This window comes from Aspergillus ibericus, assembly GCF_003184845.1.
Source record: "Aspergillus ibericus CBS 121593 unplaced genomic scaffold BO80scaffold_41, whole genome shotgun sequence".
In the NCBI taxonomy this organism is placed as follows: domain Eukaryota; kingdom Fungi; phylum Ascomycota; class Eurotiomycetes; order Eurotiales; family Aspergillaceae; genus Aspergillus; species Aspergillus ibericus.
The window spans coordinates 190,323-204,276 of NW_020292139.1; the positions used below are offsets into that span (position 1 = coordinate 190,323).

The window sequence follows — 13,954 nt, forward strand, 5'->3', positions numbered from 1 at the left end:
TGGCGGCAGTAGTATGATCAAGATAATGCACATCGCGGGTATTGTGCAACATCTGCCGGTGCAAAGAAGGCACTTTGATGCGCTTAGTCAAATCGGGTCAGAACCCACGAGTACTTGTACGGGCCCAGGGGGAGACAGATCTCCTACGGCGTACGTCTGGGACTCGGGAGGAAGTACAGTCGATCGCTCAGATCATGACCGAGCGAATACGACCACCAGCACATGAGGTCATTTCCCGCCGTGGAGCGCGGGGAAGAAGTAGGTACTCTCCGGCCGAAGGAGAGAGTAGGAAAGGGGACCGAAACGCCAAGCATCCATACTATCCAGATTCCATCAAGGTTCCTTTCCGGAGTTAACGGCCAGGCTGTCCGCGTCATTTGACAACGCGTTTGGATGATTATGATTTGCTCCGGGGGGGAGTGGTGAAACGGGAACATTCCAGGGCTCGAACAAGGTGCTTTTTGCTAACAGTGGAGTTCCGAGTTCTGGCTCAGGAATCGTGGACTGGGCGTGAATATTAATATCTGGGAGGAGACGGGGCTCGAGAATTGGGATTGGCTCATCGCCAACCCCTGGTGGAAGCTAGACGGAAGACCATCGCACTAATCTGCGGCGGATGATGTAGTTGGACACCGTTGGAGATGGGAACGCGCTGTAATGTCCGTGTAACGGAGATGCTCCCCAGTCAATCCACTGGAGGGGGTGCCATAGTAAAGATCTGATACGAGACGGTATCCAGATTACTGACTCCCCTGTGCCGTGGCTCTTCCCCTTTTCAGCCGTTGATGGGCGGGAGGGACTCGGACGGCGTTCGCCTTTCGCTACCTTGTCTGGGCGATGATCGAGCAGGTTGACGTCCGCAGGTGTACCTGGTCTTCTCCGTGGCTCTCTGGAAGACTCATTTTTGAACCCCTTCTTTCCCCGATCTTTGTTTTGCTCCTCCCCCTCTCTCGTTCCCTTGATACTTTACCTCGCTGGAATCCCTCCCGCTCTCTTGTGCCTCTCCGCAGCTGCCCGCCTGGAAGCGGTGAAATTGTTTGGCCTCTTCCGAGGGTGAAACTAGCCAACCACAGCGCGCGATCACGACATTTCTCCATTCTATCAGATCATCCGCTAGCCTTGCCCGGGCATGAGACGATCACCACAACTGCGCAGTCCTTGGTGCTTATTCCCCGGCTTGACGCTCTGTTTTCTCATCTTTTCGTCCTGGTGATACATGGTCCGGTTGCTGGTCCTTTCCTTTCTGCAATCAACCTGAACTATCCCCCCCTCTCTTAATCTGGCCACACTTGGTCTCGATCCACACCTCGAGTCACTAGACAGTGGCCCTGCCCTTCCCCCCCGGTCGTCCATTGTCCATTGCTCGTGCTTCTGCGTACGTGGCTAGCCCGTCCCGGGCCATGCCATAGTGATGAAGTGAATGCAGAACAGATATCTTTGCTACAAGTCACCCAATCTGCACCCTGCGAAATTCCTCCCAATCTGTATTATTCCCGAACTTGCCTCCCCCCCTCCTTCCCTTGGCTGATCTGGGGGTTGACATTGGCTTGAGCCTGCTGTACCGGCGGTGGTCACCTAACTACTTCTGGATCTTGCTTTTCCGGGACGCAGCCACCAAGCAGTCTGGGGGCAACACCGGTTACGAAAAATAAAAATACCAAAAACGAACCTAATTTAGAGGGTGAGGACCGGATTCCCTCTAAATACCTCCTCCACAGCCAATATGTCAGATGAGCACCTCGCTCGTCAGACAGCCTCAAGCTTCGATAGGCTCGAAAACTTCAACTTTCTTCTCTCTCGACACGATCCTAACCTGGCGAAGAGTCGGCATTATTCCTTTGACGCAGATTCCACCGGCCTGGCGGCCTTTTCGAATCTGAACATGGAATACGACCAGACGGAAGGGATGGGCGGCCTCTCGGTCAGTTCCTATGATAGCATCGAGGACGAACGCAGCCCGATCGATGTGCGAGGATACCCGTATCATGGTAAGTCTAAGATTTATGACTCTCATCGCTGCATTGTTTGCGCAATTTTCGTGGTTTGTGGTTCGCTTTAATTTCACTAGCCCTACGGCATTGGATGGGTTGTCTTGCTTGAACTGCTGTGGAAGCGCATGTAACCGCAGCAGCTCGTTTCCTGTCGCTCGTGACAGGATTCTCTTGACCATGATCCTCCCTGCGTCTTTTAATTCTGGCTGCCTGGTGATGGCCTATACCGTGATTCTGTAACCCCTATACTTGGACCTCCCTGGGTCCCTGAATTGTCGGTTTCGCGGCCACGTCAAATTCCTTCGGCCTCTGGCCATATTAGCCCTCTTGATTCTGTTCGCGTGCTTTTCGCCCGTTTTTTCTGGCCTTTCCTCGATGTGTTGGTGGGTGTTCTTGTGCATGTTGGGTTGAGCGCTCTATTCGAGCACGCAATCCATCACACCAATGACAACGTCGGGAGCCCTGTCGTTAACGGACCCTTGTTCCGAGCTTACTCCCCTTGATCATCCAAGATCCCCTTCAAGAGTTCCATGATTCCCTTGCTTTTGTTTCTTGTCTTGAGGATTAACCCTTCCACTTGCCTTGTCTATACTACCTCCTGGCTTGGGACCTCACCACCCACGCTACCTATCTGTTGGGGACCAGTCTATTGACCACTTGATACCAGATCAAATGCTGTCCTACTCAGCTCATTCCATCTATCCACCTATCTCATATGGCCCCCCTGATGATCTGGGGCCCGGGGGTGCTATGACACCCTCGGATGTCTCCTCATCCATATCACCCCCCAACGGCCACATCAACCACAGCAAGTACAGCACGCAAATTCCTGGCGACCACCTTGCCTCCGCCCTGGGCCAGGAAGAGTCCGTCCGCCGTGCTGCCGAAGAAGACCGGCGCCGCCGGAACACGGCAGCCAGCGCCCGGTTTCGCATGAAGAAGAAACAACGCGAACAGACTCTCGAACGTACCGTGCGCGAGACGACTGAAAAGAACGCCACCCTCGAGGCGCGCGTGGCACAACTCGAAATGGAGAACCGATGGCTGAAGAACCTCTTGACCGAGAAACATGAAGCCAGCAGTACCCGGCTGGTTCCTCCCCCGAGTGACAGCACAGCCTTGGTGTCCCCAGGCACCAACGCTACCGGGCCCGGGCAAAAACATATCCAGCCAAAAAAGAAGGGCGTGGGCACCGACAACTGAAGACCAAAGAAAGAAGTACATTTTCTTTTGAAGTTTTCTTCTCGCGTTCTTGTTCGTCGTTATCCGTTCGACATTTACCTGGGCGATGTCATGGGTTTGTTTGCGGGCTCATTATTTGGATGGCCCTTCTTCGCATCTGTTGTTGTCCCTCATTTAGGCTGGTTGTCCGTCCTAGGATGGAGTCAGATGACGATGTAATGACCTGTTTCCGTTGTTGTTTTCTCTCCTGTCTGCGAAGTTGAGGTTTGCGGGTCGTCTTCAGCTGGTTCGGTATATTTCAGGGGCCATGGACGTGGTTTCGATTTGGTTGTGAGCTTTCGCGGGATGGGTCCGGGATAGAGTCTCTGGGCCCTTTATAGATATATCTCCCGCAACCGGAGTACTGGGACGGTTATATTCGATTGTACTTTTTATTTGGTGATGCATTGACCGCCCATATGCGATTGTCTGACTCGACATACCGTTATACAAGAATTGGCGCGGCCGAGCGATTATACAGTGCTACTGTAGTTCTATTCAGTAGACATCTCAGCATCTAACTTTCACAGTAAACCAGATACACTGTACATCCTACACGATCCCCATACCTACTACCTACCTACCAACAAAACAATCAACAACACCATTACATACACAGTCCCAAAATAAACCCATTCTACTCCACTCCATACTCCATACTCACATCTACATAATAAACACAAAAGCCAAGCCCCAAACCCAAGCATAAACCACCTCCTCCGTACCCTCGTGGACCTTGGAGACAACCTACAAGCCAGGGCAAACAAGCAGATCCGGGGAATCCGCTCCCCCCGACCTGGCGGGCAGTGCCACACCCACACCGCACGCATGGACCCGACCGGACGACCGACCGACTCTCTGCCCGCGCCCGTGACATCACCCGCGCATCCCTCCCGGATTCGGTAATTTGCCTTGGGTGGGCACCTCAGGCAACTGCCTGGATTGGGTGGGGGGTGGGGTGGGTGAAATATACTCCGGTGTGTTTTAATCCCGACATACTATGTAGTAATTGGGCCTTGGGGGTATTTGGGAGGGAGGATAATGTACTTGTTTTATGTTTAAAGTGAAAGGATTGAAATATATGTACGAAAGAGGTATGTGTGCGTGTGTGCGCTCAGGAGTAAAGATGAATGGATGTATCGTATCGTATTGTAACTCCTTCGTATTTATTAGTGCCCCTACTGTGTAGTTAGTATGTACTTACCTAACTCATCAATTACGATATGGTAATTAAGTAGGGAGGAGACTGTATCTGGTTGGTTCGATCGGTAGGATCTTGGTTTTGTGGGATGGCGTGCTTTGCTACTTTCTTTCGTATTGGGTTGGAATGCGGATCGATGATTGGTTTGGTAGGATAATTAATTAGTGGGGTGTGATTGGTTTTGTTTGGGCGGGTTTGATTAGCTAGGTTTATTCAGGTACTTCGTATATTGGGAGGGTGTAGGATTTATTGTGCTGCATTACACGGAGTAAATAGGTATTGCCTAGAGCATAATTGTTGATGGATGAAAGTGGGTATGGTGGTACGCATGGCAGCAAGCTTATTAGAATATTGAGTAACCTACTCCAGACTTTCAACCAAGCATAAATCCAGAAGCATCAACTATAATACCCTCTCCGTCTCCGTCACCTCGCCGTGGTATAGTATTACATTACTCGATCGACAGTAGAGGAAACCTGACCCGTCATGTCTGGTGCCGCAGATGTCACCACGTGTTGTGTCTAGACCAACATGTCAACACCATAGTTGCTGAAGCGATGCCACGTATCCAGACATGCGTTATCAGGTGAATTAATCGTAAGTAAACTCATTGGGGTAAGAACAAACATCAGGAAAACGAGAACATCACGTTAAGCGGGAATCTCAATCCGCATATAGAGACAAAGATGAGATTGAGTACTCGGCGTTCAAGAAGCGGGTTGCGTCACACCATGTTCAAACTGAAACTGTGACCGGCTCCCGTTCCTCTTCTCGACCCCGAGACTCTCCATCCACGGTGCTGGCCACATCTTCACCGTCTTCGACCTCATGCTGGTAGGTCGCATGCTGGTCCGCGGGTACCCACGAGTCACGGCCCAATGGCTGGTCCTGTCCGGAAAGGTCGACACCTTCGCGGCCCTTGAGGGTATCACGGTGACGCTGGGATAGGGTGCGGGAGCGTTGCGAGAGTGCGGGCTTGACCGAAGCCTTGGACGAAACCCAGTTGGCGAGCGCTTCCTCGCAGTCCTGAATGATCGCTTTGCTGGCATCGTATCCATCATACGCGTGACGAGTCTCGCCAGGAGTCACCGGCGTATCATCGACCAGATCCAGGAGGTGCTTGCCGTAACCAGCGATGAGGGCCACCTTTTCGCAATGCTCACGGAGCGCATCGAACTGGTACTGGAAGGCCGCCTTGAGCTTCTCGCGGGTGATGTTGGAGAGCTGAGCCTCAGCCACGAGGGACTCGGCTTCCGCACGGACCAGCTCTTGCTCCAGAACGACGATGCGGGGGGAATTGGGGTCCTTGTACTTGAGCTTGGCGATTTCATCGGTGATCTTCTGCTTGCCTAGAGCCAGTGTTAGTACCGACCGAGACAATCATTAAGAGAATACATACGGTCGCGGCTGGGCTGGACAGAAGCCTCAATGTTGCGAATGCTCTTGATGGTGACACGGTACTGGTCGTAGCGGTCGACGAACAGATCCTCCAGTTCTCCAATTTCATAGAGCAAGACGCCGAGCTTGTCAGTGACATCGGACACATCTTCGTCGCAGTTTTCGCCCCAGATCGAGAGTTGTTGCTACAACACAAGCGAGTTAGTCATTAATCTCCAAATCATGAATCACTCATACGCACAGCAGTCTCCATACGCTCCCTCGACACCATTTCCATGCTGCGCATAACGTTCTTCTCCATCTTCACTAGCTGAGACAGTTTCCTGGCCAGGTCGGGCCCGAAGGCACCGGCCGTGTTTTTGCGCAAGGCATGGCCTGAAGCTAGCAGTATTAGTAAAGTAGTCATACACAGTCAGCCTGTCCTGAGTAGATGGCGACCGACCAAGGCACTCTGGCACAAGGCCAAGCACCATGGCTCGGCCCCCTGGGAGAACACTCACCGAAACCGCCCTTTCCAAAGAGTCTGTTTGTCTTGGTGGAGGACAACGGCGGGGGAGGGTTTTCGATTTGCGAAGCCGTTGGCAGGCGCGACTGGCGCATAGAGTACGTGCGATGCATGGTGAATTGTCCGTGTGCGAAAGATTAGGCACAGGTGATGAAACGAAGGAATAGCAAAGGAATCCGCTCAGGTCTGCTGCGAATCGGACGAGGCGGTATCTTTCAAGTGATCTTTGCGCAGGAGTGACGTGTGGCCGAGGGCGCAGCGGGATGCGACGGAAGAACGATCAGGGAGAGGGTGGGAGATGCAACCGGTTCGCGATCGAGACAAGCGATCGTTCAGAAGCTTAGTGTGAGGAACCACGCTTGAGGAAGCCGATGAGAAATGGGTCGATGACACCTTGGCTGTGTTTTGCTGCCCGGGGAGGGGGGTTTTGGGTGCTTTTTCCCCTTGACGTTGGGTGCAACTCTGGACGGCGCACTGTTGGTGACGTCGAGACTGGACCCAGTGCCGGCTAACCCGATTCGGGGGTCACGCCAGGCAGTGATGATTCAGGCAGGAATCGAAATGACGACCGGCGGGTTCGACGCAAGGCAATTGGCAAATCAAGGGCGGCGAACGGCTGCAGATTAACTTCAGTCCAGAGGAACCTAAGGAACACCAAGAAGGGGGTTCGCAGGGGAAAGGAAAACCTCTGCAGCTTCATATACCACCCTCTGGCTCTCGGAGACCCGCGACGTCATGACGACCCAAAGATCCCGCCGGGATCTGATGTCATCGATTTCTCGTTTCGATCCGTTGATGCTTTGCCAACTCGTTAATGTCATACAGAGTTTGGGCTATGCTGAGAAGGTGCTGGCGTCTGTGGCTTGTGCTGGTTCTTCTTCAATTTGCTTCACGTTCTACGCTAATTGATTTTCTCACTCAGATGCTACAGAACGATTGAGGTACCTGGTTCCCAGTGAGAACACCCATCGGGGACGAACTATCCAGTTACTCAGGGGCAGAATGTGAGACTATAATTTAGGCTCATATAACGCACAGATGGAGGTCTAGATAGTGCATCGCCCAGGTGATCGACCATCTCCGCATTCGGATCGCCCAACCCAGAACTCCTGGACTCGGCTCCAGCGGCACTTGCTTAGTGATGCTGCAACATCATGACGAACGGTGGGGGCTTCTTATCTCCATCAACTGCAGACTTTTCGTTGGCTTATATTGGACCTGAGCCCGTGACCTGCCTGTCCTTGGAGAAGCGATTCGATGGCAGTCCAGGACAGGTTTTGTACCTTATCGGACTTTCCGACCACCCAGTCATATCGTCACCACGAGTGTATCCTCAACATGCCCCACTTTCTTCACTGCTTGCCAAGGCAGGTGAGCATTGCCCGTAGCTCGTGGAGCTGTCCTATCCCTCCAGTATGGTATCTCCTTTGGTTCAGTATGCCGCACCGCATGGACCAACTGTCTCGGAACCACAATATGTGTTCGGCACTTGCAACTTAGTGGTGAAGCTTTTGTCCGAAGATGACAAGCACCTACCAAGGTCCTCAATTCTTGCACTCACCTTGGCCTTCAGTTAAGGTTCTTCATCAATCCATAATTAGGTTGTTCTCGTAAGATATATTGACTGACAGAAGGTTGCAATCATACCAAGTTTTTTGTTGAAGGCCCACAGTAATCTGCATTTACTATCTAGTCAGGAAGTAGCCGTATGAAGAGTGAAAGACAGTGCGTCGAACTCTCGATTGCATTGTTTAGAGAGTTTGAGTTATTGTCCATCTCTATCCCTCTTGAAGATCTCTATAGTACTTACAATTGACCAGAATATCTAGTTAATGCTAGATAAGACACCATTAGCTGTAAGAGACGATATCCTGCTCCGATTCGTTGTCCACCGACTATAATTCAAGGCATGTATCACGTGCCTTCCATAGTGGACATCCCGCCATCCTTACGTAAGCCATTCACAGTGGAGGAAATTCTGGATTGAGACGATCTCATGCGGGGGAGCCATCATTTATAGATAATGTGCCTCGGGCTTAGTGTCAATGCATCCCTCCCTTGAGGTGAGTCGCCGTCCCAGCTCTTAAGCACGTGGATATTGCTGACCACCCAGCACATTGATACTTGCGTCCCCGTAACGGCGCTGAAAGCGCTTGTGTTGAGGGATGTCAAGCTTCTCCTTCAAGCCCAAGGCACTTATATCAGATTGATCGATGAAGTGAGCGGGCGACAGCTGGCAGAGCTGAAGGCTTTTAAGCGGAACAATGTCCATGGGTTCATTGCGCTCAGTCAAACGGAAACGGGAAGCTCACATGCCCGGTTCGTTGCTTGGGGAGGGCAGTCCGTGAGAGCCTTTAACTTGGTGGTTTCAAGTGATGATGATGCTCAAAAGGAGTACGAGCCACGACTGGTGGCTACAAGTGCAGAGTACCAGGGACCGGATTGGATCCTTGCTGGTTGTGCCCCTGACGATGAGGAGTCCAAGAGTGTATATGTATTGACGGCCCACAATGCTGTCCTTGGTCTGCAAATAGTCGATGCAGACCAGTCCAACTATGAAAACGCCATTCAAATCCGGCCACTTGTCACCGGAGTCAACACCATCCTTTATTCGGCGGATATCATCGCCCTTTCCGAATCCCACATCTTGATTGCTGCTGGCACGGTCTTTGGCGAAATCATAGTCTGGTCCTGCTTCACTGAGGCTGGCCAAGCAACCGGCTCGATCCATCACTTCTTCACCGGCCATGAAGGGTCCATCTTCGGGGTTCGCATATCTCCTGTCATTGCTTCCTTGCGCGGCGATCAGAGCGGACGGCTGCTGGCTAGCTGTAGCGACGACAGGACCGTCCGGATCTGGGACATATCTGACTGCGAGCGTACATCGCGTGAGGATGCGCCGGCTTATTCCACAGATGGCTTTGAACTCCGAAGCACCGGCTTTGGCGCAGGCCATGACAACGAGCTCGGCTCCGAGTCTACGATTGCGAGCGCTTTCGGACACTTGGCTCGTATATGGGGCGTGCATTTCCTCCCTGTAGGTGAAGGTCCGGGCAAGATGAATATCCTGTCTCGTGGCGAGGACGCGACGTGTATACTGTGGGATCTCACTTGGGACCCGTCCTTGCAGACGCCTCAGTTCCAACTGAGTGAAGGAATGTCTATCCGCAAGCACACCGGCAAACATATCTGGTCTCTGGATGTGCGCAGCGCAGATAATGCAGCAGTCATCTACACTGGGGGTGCTGATGGAGCGGTCAAGAACTTCACCATCGAGGCGGATGAGCAGGGTGGCCTCATCCTACCCAATCTACACAACCGCATCGGGATGTCAGTTGACTCACAGAACCCAGAACCTCATGTTGAGACATCTATCAAGGGATTTGATTTTGTCTCCCAGGATGAGTTTGTTGCGGTGACTGCTCGTGGTGAGATTCAAATCGGCCAGATCAAGTCCCATAATCGGGCTACCCAGCACATCTTCAAGGAAACGAAATTTATTGAAGACGACCTGCGGTCCTACTCTGTCGTTGGCAGTCTGTCACAGAAAGGCGTGGCACTTTTAGGTAATGCAAGAGGTCTGGTTTGGCTCTACAATCATAACACCCAGTCACTTACAAAGCTTGTCAACGCTGGACAAAGGCCTTTGGTTTTGCTCGCCCTTGATTACAACCAGGCTTCAGAATCGACAGCGTACTTGACATTTGTTGCGGCCTATGCCAAGTCCGAGATAGCAGATCTGTTCATGGTTTCGATATCAGGAGACGCAGAACCTTCAGTGGATAGAATAGCACTGAAGCTTCCGTACGGCTTTGGCGTGGCATCTGCATCCTTGGTATATTACAACCAGTACCTGGCGCTGGGCTCCATGACTGGGAATTTTGCTCTGTACCAAGTGTCAAAGACGGATAGTCTTGAACCTGTCATGCCCCCTAGCAAGCTACACGGCCGCGAAGGACTGAGCTACATTGCATCCTTCTCAACGCTTTACGGAGGGGAAGAACAGCTGCAGCCGTATTTCTTGACCTGTGGACGGAGTGGTGCCTACGGAGTCCACAAGCTGGTGATCTCAGAAGGCGCCGAGCCTTCGGTTTCCATGCGCACCCTGCATTTGGCTTCTCTAGCCTTCAACTGTGAAGTGCAGGGAGCATATATCGACAAGGTCACCCAAGACCTTATGATCTACGGGTTCCAACCCATGGACTTTGTGCTCTGGAATGAATCGGCGCAGACCGAGGTTGCTAGACACAAGAGCAACGGGGGGCGGCGGTCGTGGGCTTTCCAGCCCAGTCACACGAACGCCTGGGCTGGGTCATTCCTCTGGGTCCAATCCGGCTTTAATGCGATGGATATACAGCCCGACGCCAGTCGTACCTTGCGCTCCGGGAATCACGGGAGAGAGGTGAAGGCCATGTGCGCAACCCAACAGTCAGACGGGCTCGGCCCCTTGTTTGCCACGGGGTCGGAAGATACGAATGTGCGTATCTTTGCTCCCTGTGAACCGCAGGTGGAGAGCCGTTGGGGTGCGTTCAAATGTTTGCGACTGTTGAGGGAGCATCATACGGGCCTGCAGAGTGTAGGATGGTCCAAGGATGGAAAGTTTCTCTTCACCAGTGGTGGGTACGAGCAGTTCTTGGTTTGGCGGACACATTCGATCCCTCGGTTCGGGCTTGGGACGATCTTGGATGCAACGTGCCCTAAGAGCGATCCCAATTCCGATCTTCGGGTGACCAGCTTTGATGTGCTGGATGTAGAGGACGAGCAAGTCGAGGCTGCATTCCTACTCTGTTTGACCTACTCGAATTCCACCATCAAGGTAAGCCAGTCCCGCTGTTCTTGATGCACGCTAATTAGGCAGATCTTCCATTATTCCTCATCAGCCCAAGGAGGCAGGTTCACGCTGCTGGCGAATGGCACTTACATGAGCAACTGCCTGACGCAAGCACGCTTTATGGTCAAGGGCTCTTCACTGAGTCTGATCACCTCTTCCACCGATGGCTACTTTACACTCTGGGACTTGACAACCGTCCTGGAGCCATTCTATACGATGTCACCCCTGCGTCTGAAGCAACCCGTTGAGGGAGTCTCCATCACCCCAGCGAACATTTCCTGCGAGAACCGCTACCAGATCCACTGGAACAGCATCAAATGCCTGGAGCTGGCCGATCTCTCAGACACCCTCTCCTTGATTGTTGCCGGTGGTGATGACAATGCGATGACAGTCACTCTGCTAGACACGAGCGTTGAAAATGCAGCCGGCGCATGCACGATCGCGGTCCCCGATGCCCACGCCGCCTGCATCGCCGCCACCAAGATCCTCACCCAGAGCCAGAACCCGAGCGAAGGGACGGCGCGGTTCGCCGTTGCTTCATCCGGGAACGATCACCAGGTCAAGATTTGGTGGATCGACATCGACGCGAGGCAGAACGGGCCGGACCGGATCCAGATCAGCAAGGCCGCCGAGCGGTACAGCTCAGTGGCGGACATTTCCTCGTTGGACACTCTCCACGATGAGTCAGGAAGCAAGCTGATTGTCTGCGGCGCTGGCATGGAGATGTTGAGTGTTCGACTATAGTCCGCCGAGTAACGAAGCGACGTATTGATCCATAGAACATAGAATAGCTGTCACATTCCGGCCTTTCCGGATCCCAGCCCGGACACTGCATCTCATCCGTAGCCAAAACGGTCTAGTTTCGTATGCAGTGTAGTGATTCAGTGCAGCGATTGACAATCGGGCTCTACCCCGCAAGCCAGCACTCGGGAAATCTGATCCCATCAACCGCAGTGCAGGATGCTGCTGCTGCTGCCAGCAAACATGCATGCAGCTATCCCAACCCTGATTCGGAGTTCCCCTCCCGGAAACGGGCATATATATGAATGTCATGAAGATCTACAACTCAGTCAGCCAAGACTACACTCCCATTCTTCCATTCTAGTCTCCCGCTCTACTATCTAGTATTCAGCATGAAGATCCAACCCTGGCTCCTCGCCAGTCTCTCCACCGTGGCAGCCCGACCCTGGACCCGCGCAGCCAACACCACCGATGCCACCTACTTCTTCACCTTGTACCTACCCTACCTATACCCACCCCACACCCACTCAGTACTGACCAAAACCCAGCGGAGACTCCTACTCCCAAACCGGCTTCAGCACGAGCGGCACCCAACCCTCTGCTTCCAACCCCATGGGCAACCCCGACCTAGGTTCCCCCCCCATCCTCACCCCCCCATCCTCACCCCCCCAACCCCCAAACAATACCTAATAAGAAAATAAAAAACAGGAACCGGAACCACAACCAACGGCCCCAACTGGATCGGCTACCTCACCACAACCGAAAACACCTCCCTGGTCCTCTCCTACAACCTCGCCGTCGGCGGCGCCACCATCGACAATTCCCTCGTCTCCGCCTACGCCGGCGACGTCCGCTCCCAAGTGAAACTCTTCGAAGACGTCTACAGTACCAAACCTGCCTCCGCGCCGTGGACACCCCAGAATGCCGTCTTTGGGGTCTGGATTGGGATTAATGAGTACCCCTTCCTCTCCCACCTTCTAACCTATCCTTTTCCTTCACACCTCCCCCCCCAAACCAAATTACAATACTAAGAAAAGGGGATGGAAAATAGCATCGGCAACGCATTCTACAACACCGACGCCGAAACATTCACCCCCAAACTCATCAACCGACTCCTCTCCCTCGTGGAGGAGATCTACGAGAACGGGGGTCGGAAGTTTCTCTTTTTGAATGTTCCCCCGACCGATCGGACCCCGTTTTTCATCGATCAGGGGAATGAGACGACCGCGGCGGTGAAGAGCTATCTAGCGGTATATAATCGGAATTTGAAGGAGAAGGTGGAGGAGTGGGGGGTAGAAAAGGGGGATGTAAGTTCCTTCTTTTTTTTTTTCTCTATATCCTTTTTCGTTTTGGGGTTGGGGTGGAGGCGCTAATGATGGGATGATGGTATGGCAGGTAACGACCGTCCTCTACGACAGCTGGTCGTTCATGAGTAAAATCCTGGATGATCCGACGGCGTATGGGTTCCCGGATGCGACGTGCATTAATGATGATGGGACGTCGTGTGTGTGGTGGAATAATTATCACCCCGGGTTGAAGTATCATGCTTTGCAGGCGGAGGATATGAAGGGGTTTTTGGGCGGGTTGGGGGGGTGGTAATCTTCTCTTTCTTTCTCTTTCTTGTTAGGGGGAGGGTGGGGGTTAGATTGAGGGGGAGGAGGGGGAGAGTTGGGGAGTTTAGAGATGAGTGGTTAGCTGTGTAGGTTGGGCCTTGATATGGCGGTTATATAGGGTAGGACGGATCGGAGAGTTGGATTATGCTATAGGATGAAATCAATGATATCAGTCAAATCTACTTCGCAGAACTTACCATATAGAATAATCATCACTTAGTACACATCCTCCACAGAAAATTGTGACGATGCAAATCCTTCCCCCCTCGTCACGGACACCATTCCCGCGTTTCATGCACCGGACCTGCCAAGGCGGATCCATGACCGAACCATGCATGCAGAATAGATCCCCTCCCCCGATATCAATCCCATTTATCCATCCTGTCAGCGTGGATGATTCTGCAGATGCTGAAGATCTGCACATCCACGGCCCGAAATGCCTGATTCTCTACT

The 13,954-nt window shown here is 52.7% G+C and overlaps 5 protein-coding genes across 5 annotated transcripts; 4 read left to right on the forward strand and 1 right to left on the reverse strand.

Moving 5' to 3' along the window:
- The first annotated feature begins 652 nt into the window (after window positions 1-652).
- BO80DRAFT_182324 (uncharacterized protein) lies at window positions 653-1,517 on the forward strand. The gene has a single exon (XM_025714033.1). It carries the CDS (start codon window positions 838-840, stop codon window positions 1,276-1,278), a length of 441 nt encoding a protein of 146 aa, XP_025572162.1. The 5' UTR covers window positions 653-837; the 3' UTR covers window positions 1,279-1,517.
- On the forward strand, window positions 1,438-3,323 carry BO80DRAFT_182309 (bZIP transcription factor). Its single transcript, XM_025714032.1, has 3 exons — window positions 1,438-1,484; window positions 1,612-1,988; window positions 2,659-3,323. The coding sequence occupies exons 2-3, from the start codon at window positions 1,724-1,726 to the stop codon at window positions 3,192-3,194; spliced, it is 801 nt and encodes a 266-aa protein (XP_025572163.1). The 5' UTR covers window positions 1,438-1,484; window positions 1,612-1,723; the 3' UTR covers window positions 3,195-3,323.
- Window positions 3,324-4,828: 1,505 nt separating this feature from the next.
- On the reverse strand, window positions 4,829-6,451 carry BO80DRAFT_427898 (Eisosome component PIL1/LSP1 family protein). Its single transcript, XM_025720127.1, has 4 exons — window positions 6,312-6,451; window positions 6,053-6,192; window positions 5,813-5,996; window positions 4,829-5,762 (listed from the first exon to the last, which is right to left on the reverse strand). The coding sequence occupies exons 1-4, from the start codon at window positions 6,427-6,429 to the stop codon at window positions 5,149-5,151; spliced, it is 1,056 nt and encodes a 351-aa protein (XP_025572164.1). The 5' UTR covers window positions 6,430-6,451; the 3' UTR covers window positions 4,829-5,148.
- Window positions 6,452-8,344: 1,893 nt separating this feature from the next.
- BO80DRAFT_467484 (tRNA (34-2'-O)-methyltransferase regulator RTT10) lies at window positions 8,345-11,941 on the forward strand. The gene is made up of 3 exons (XM_025722861.1): window positions 8,345-8,379; window positions 8,430-11,132; window positions 11,175-11,941. Exons 1-3 carry the CDS (start codon window positions 8,362-8,364, stop codon window positions 11,889-11,891), a joined length of 3,438 nt encoding a protein of 1,145 aa, XP_025572165.1. The 5' UTR covers window positions 8,345-8,361; the 3' UTR covers window positions 11,892-11,941.
- Window positions 11,942-12,129: 188 nt separating this feature from the next.
- On the forward strand, window positions 12,130-13,487 carry BO80DRAFT_413848 (putative cellulose-binding GDSL lipase/acylhydrolase; the record flags this gene model as incomplete). The annotated part of the gene is made up of 5 exons (XM_025718075.1): window positions 12,130-12,381; window positions 12,437-12,519; window positions 12,597-12,843; window positions 12,940-13,195; window positions 13,284-13,487. Exons 1-5 carry the CDS (start codon window positions 12,281-12,283, stop codon window positions 13,485-13,487), a joined length of 891 nt encoding a protein of 296 aa, XP_025572166.1. The 5' UTR covers window positions 12,130-12,280.
- Window positions 13,488-13,954: the final 467 nt, after the last annotated feature.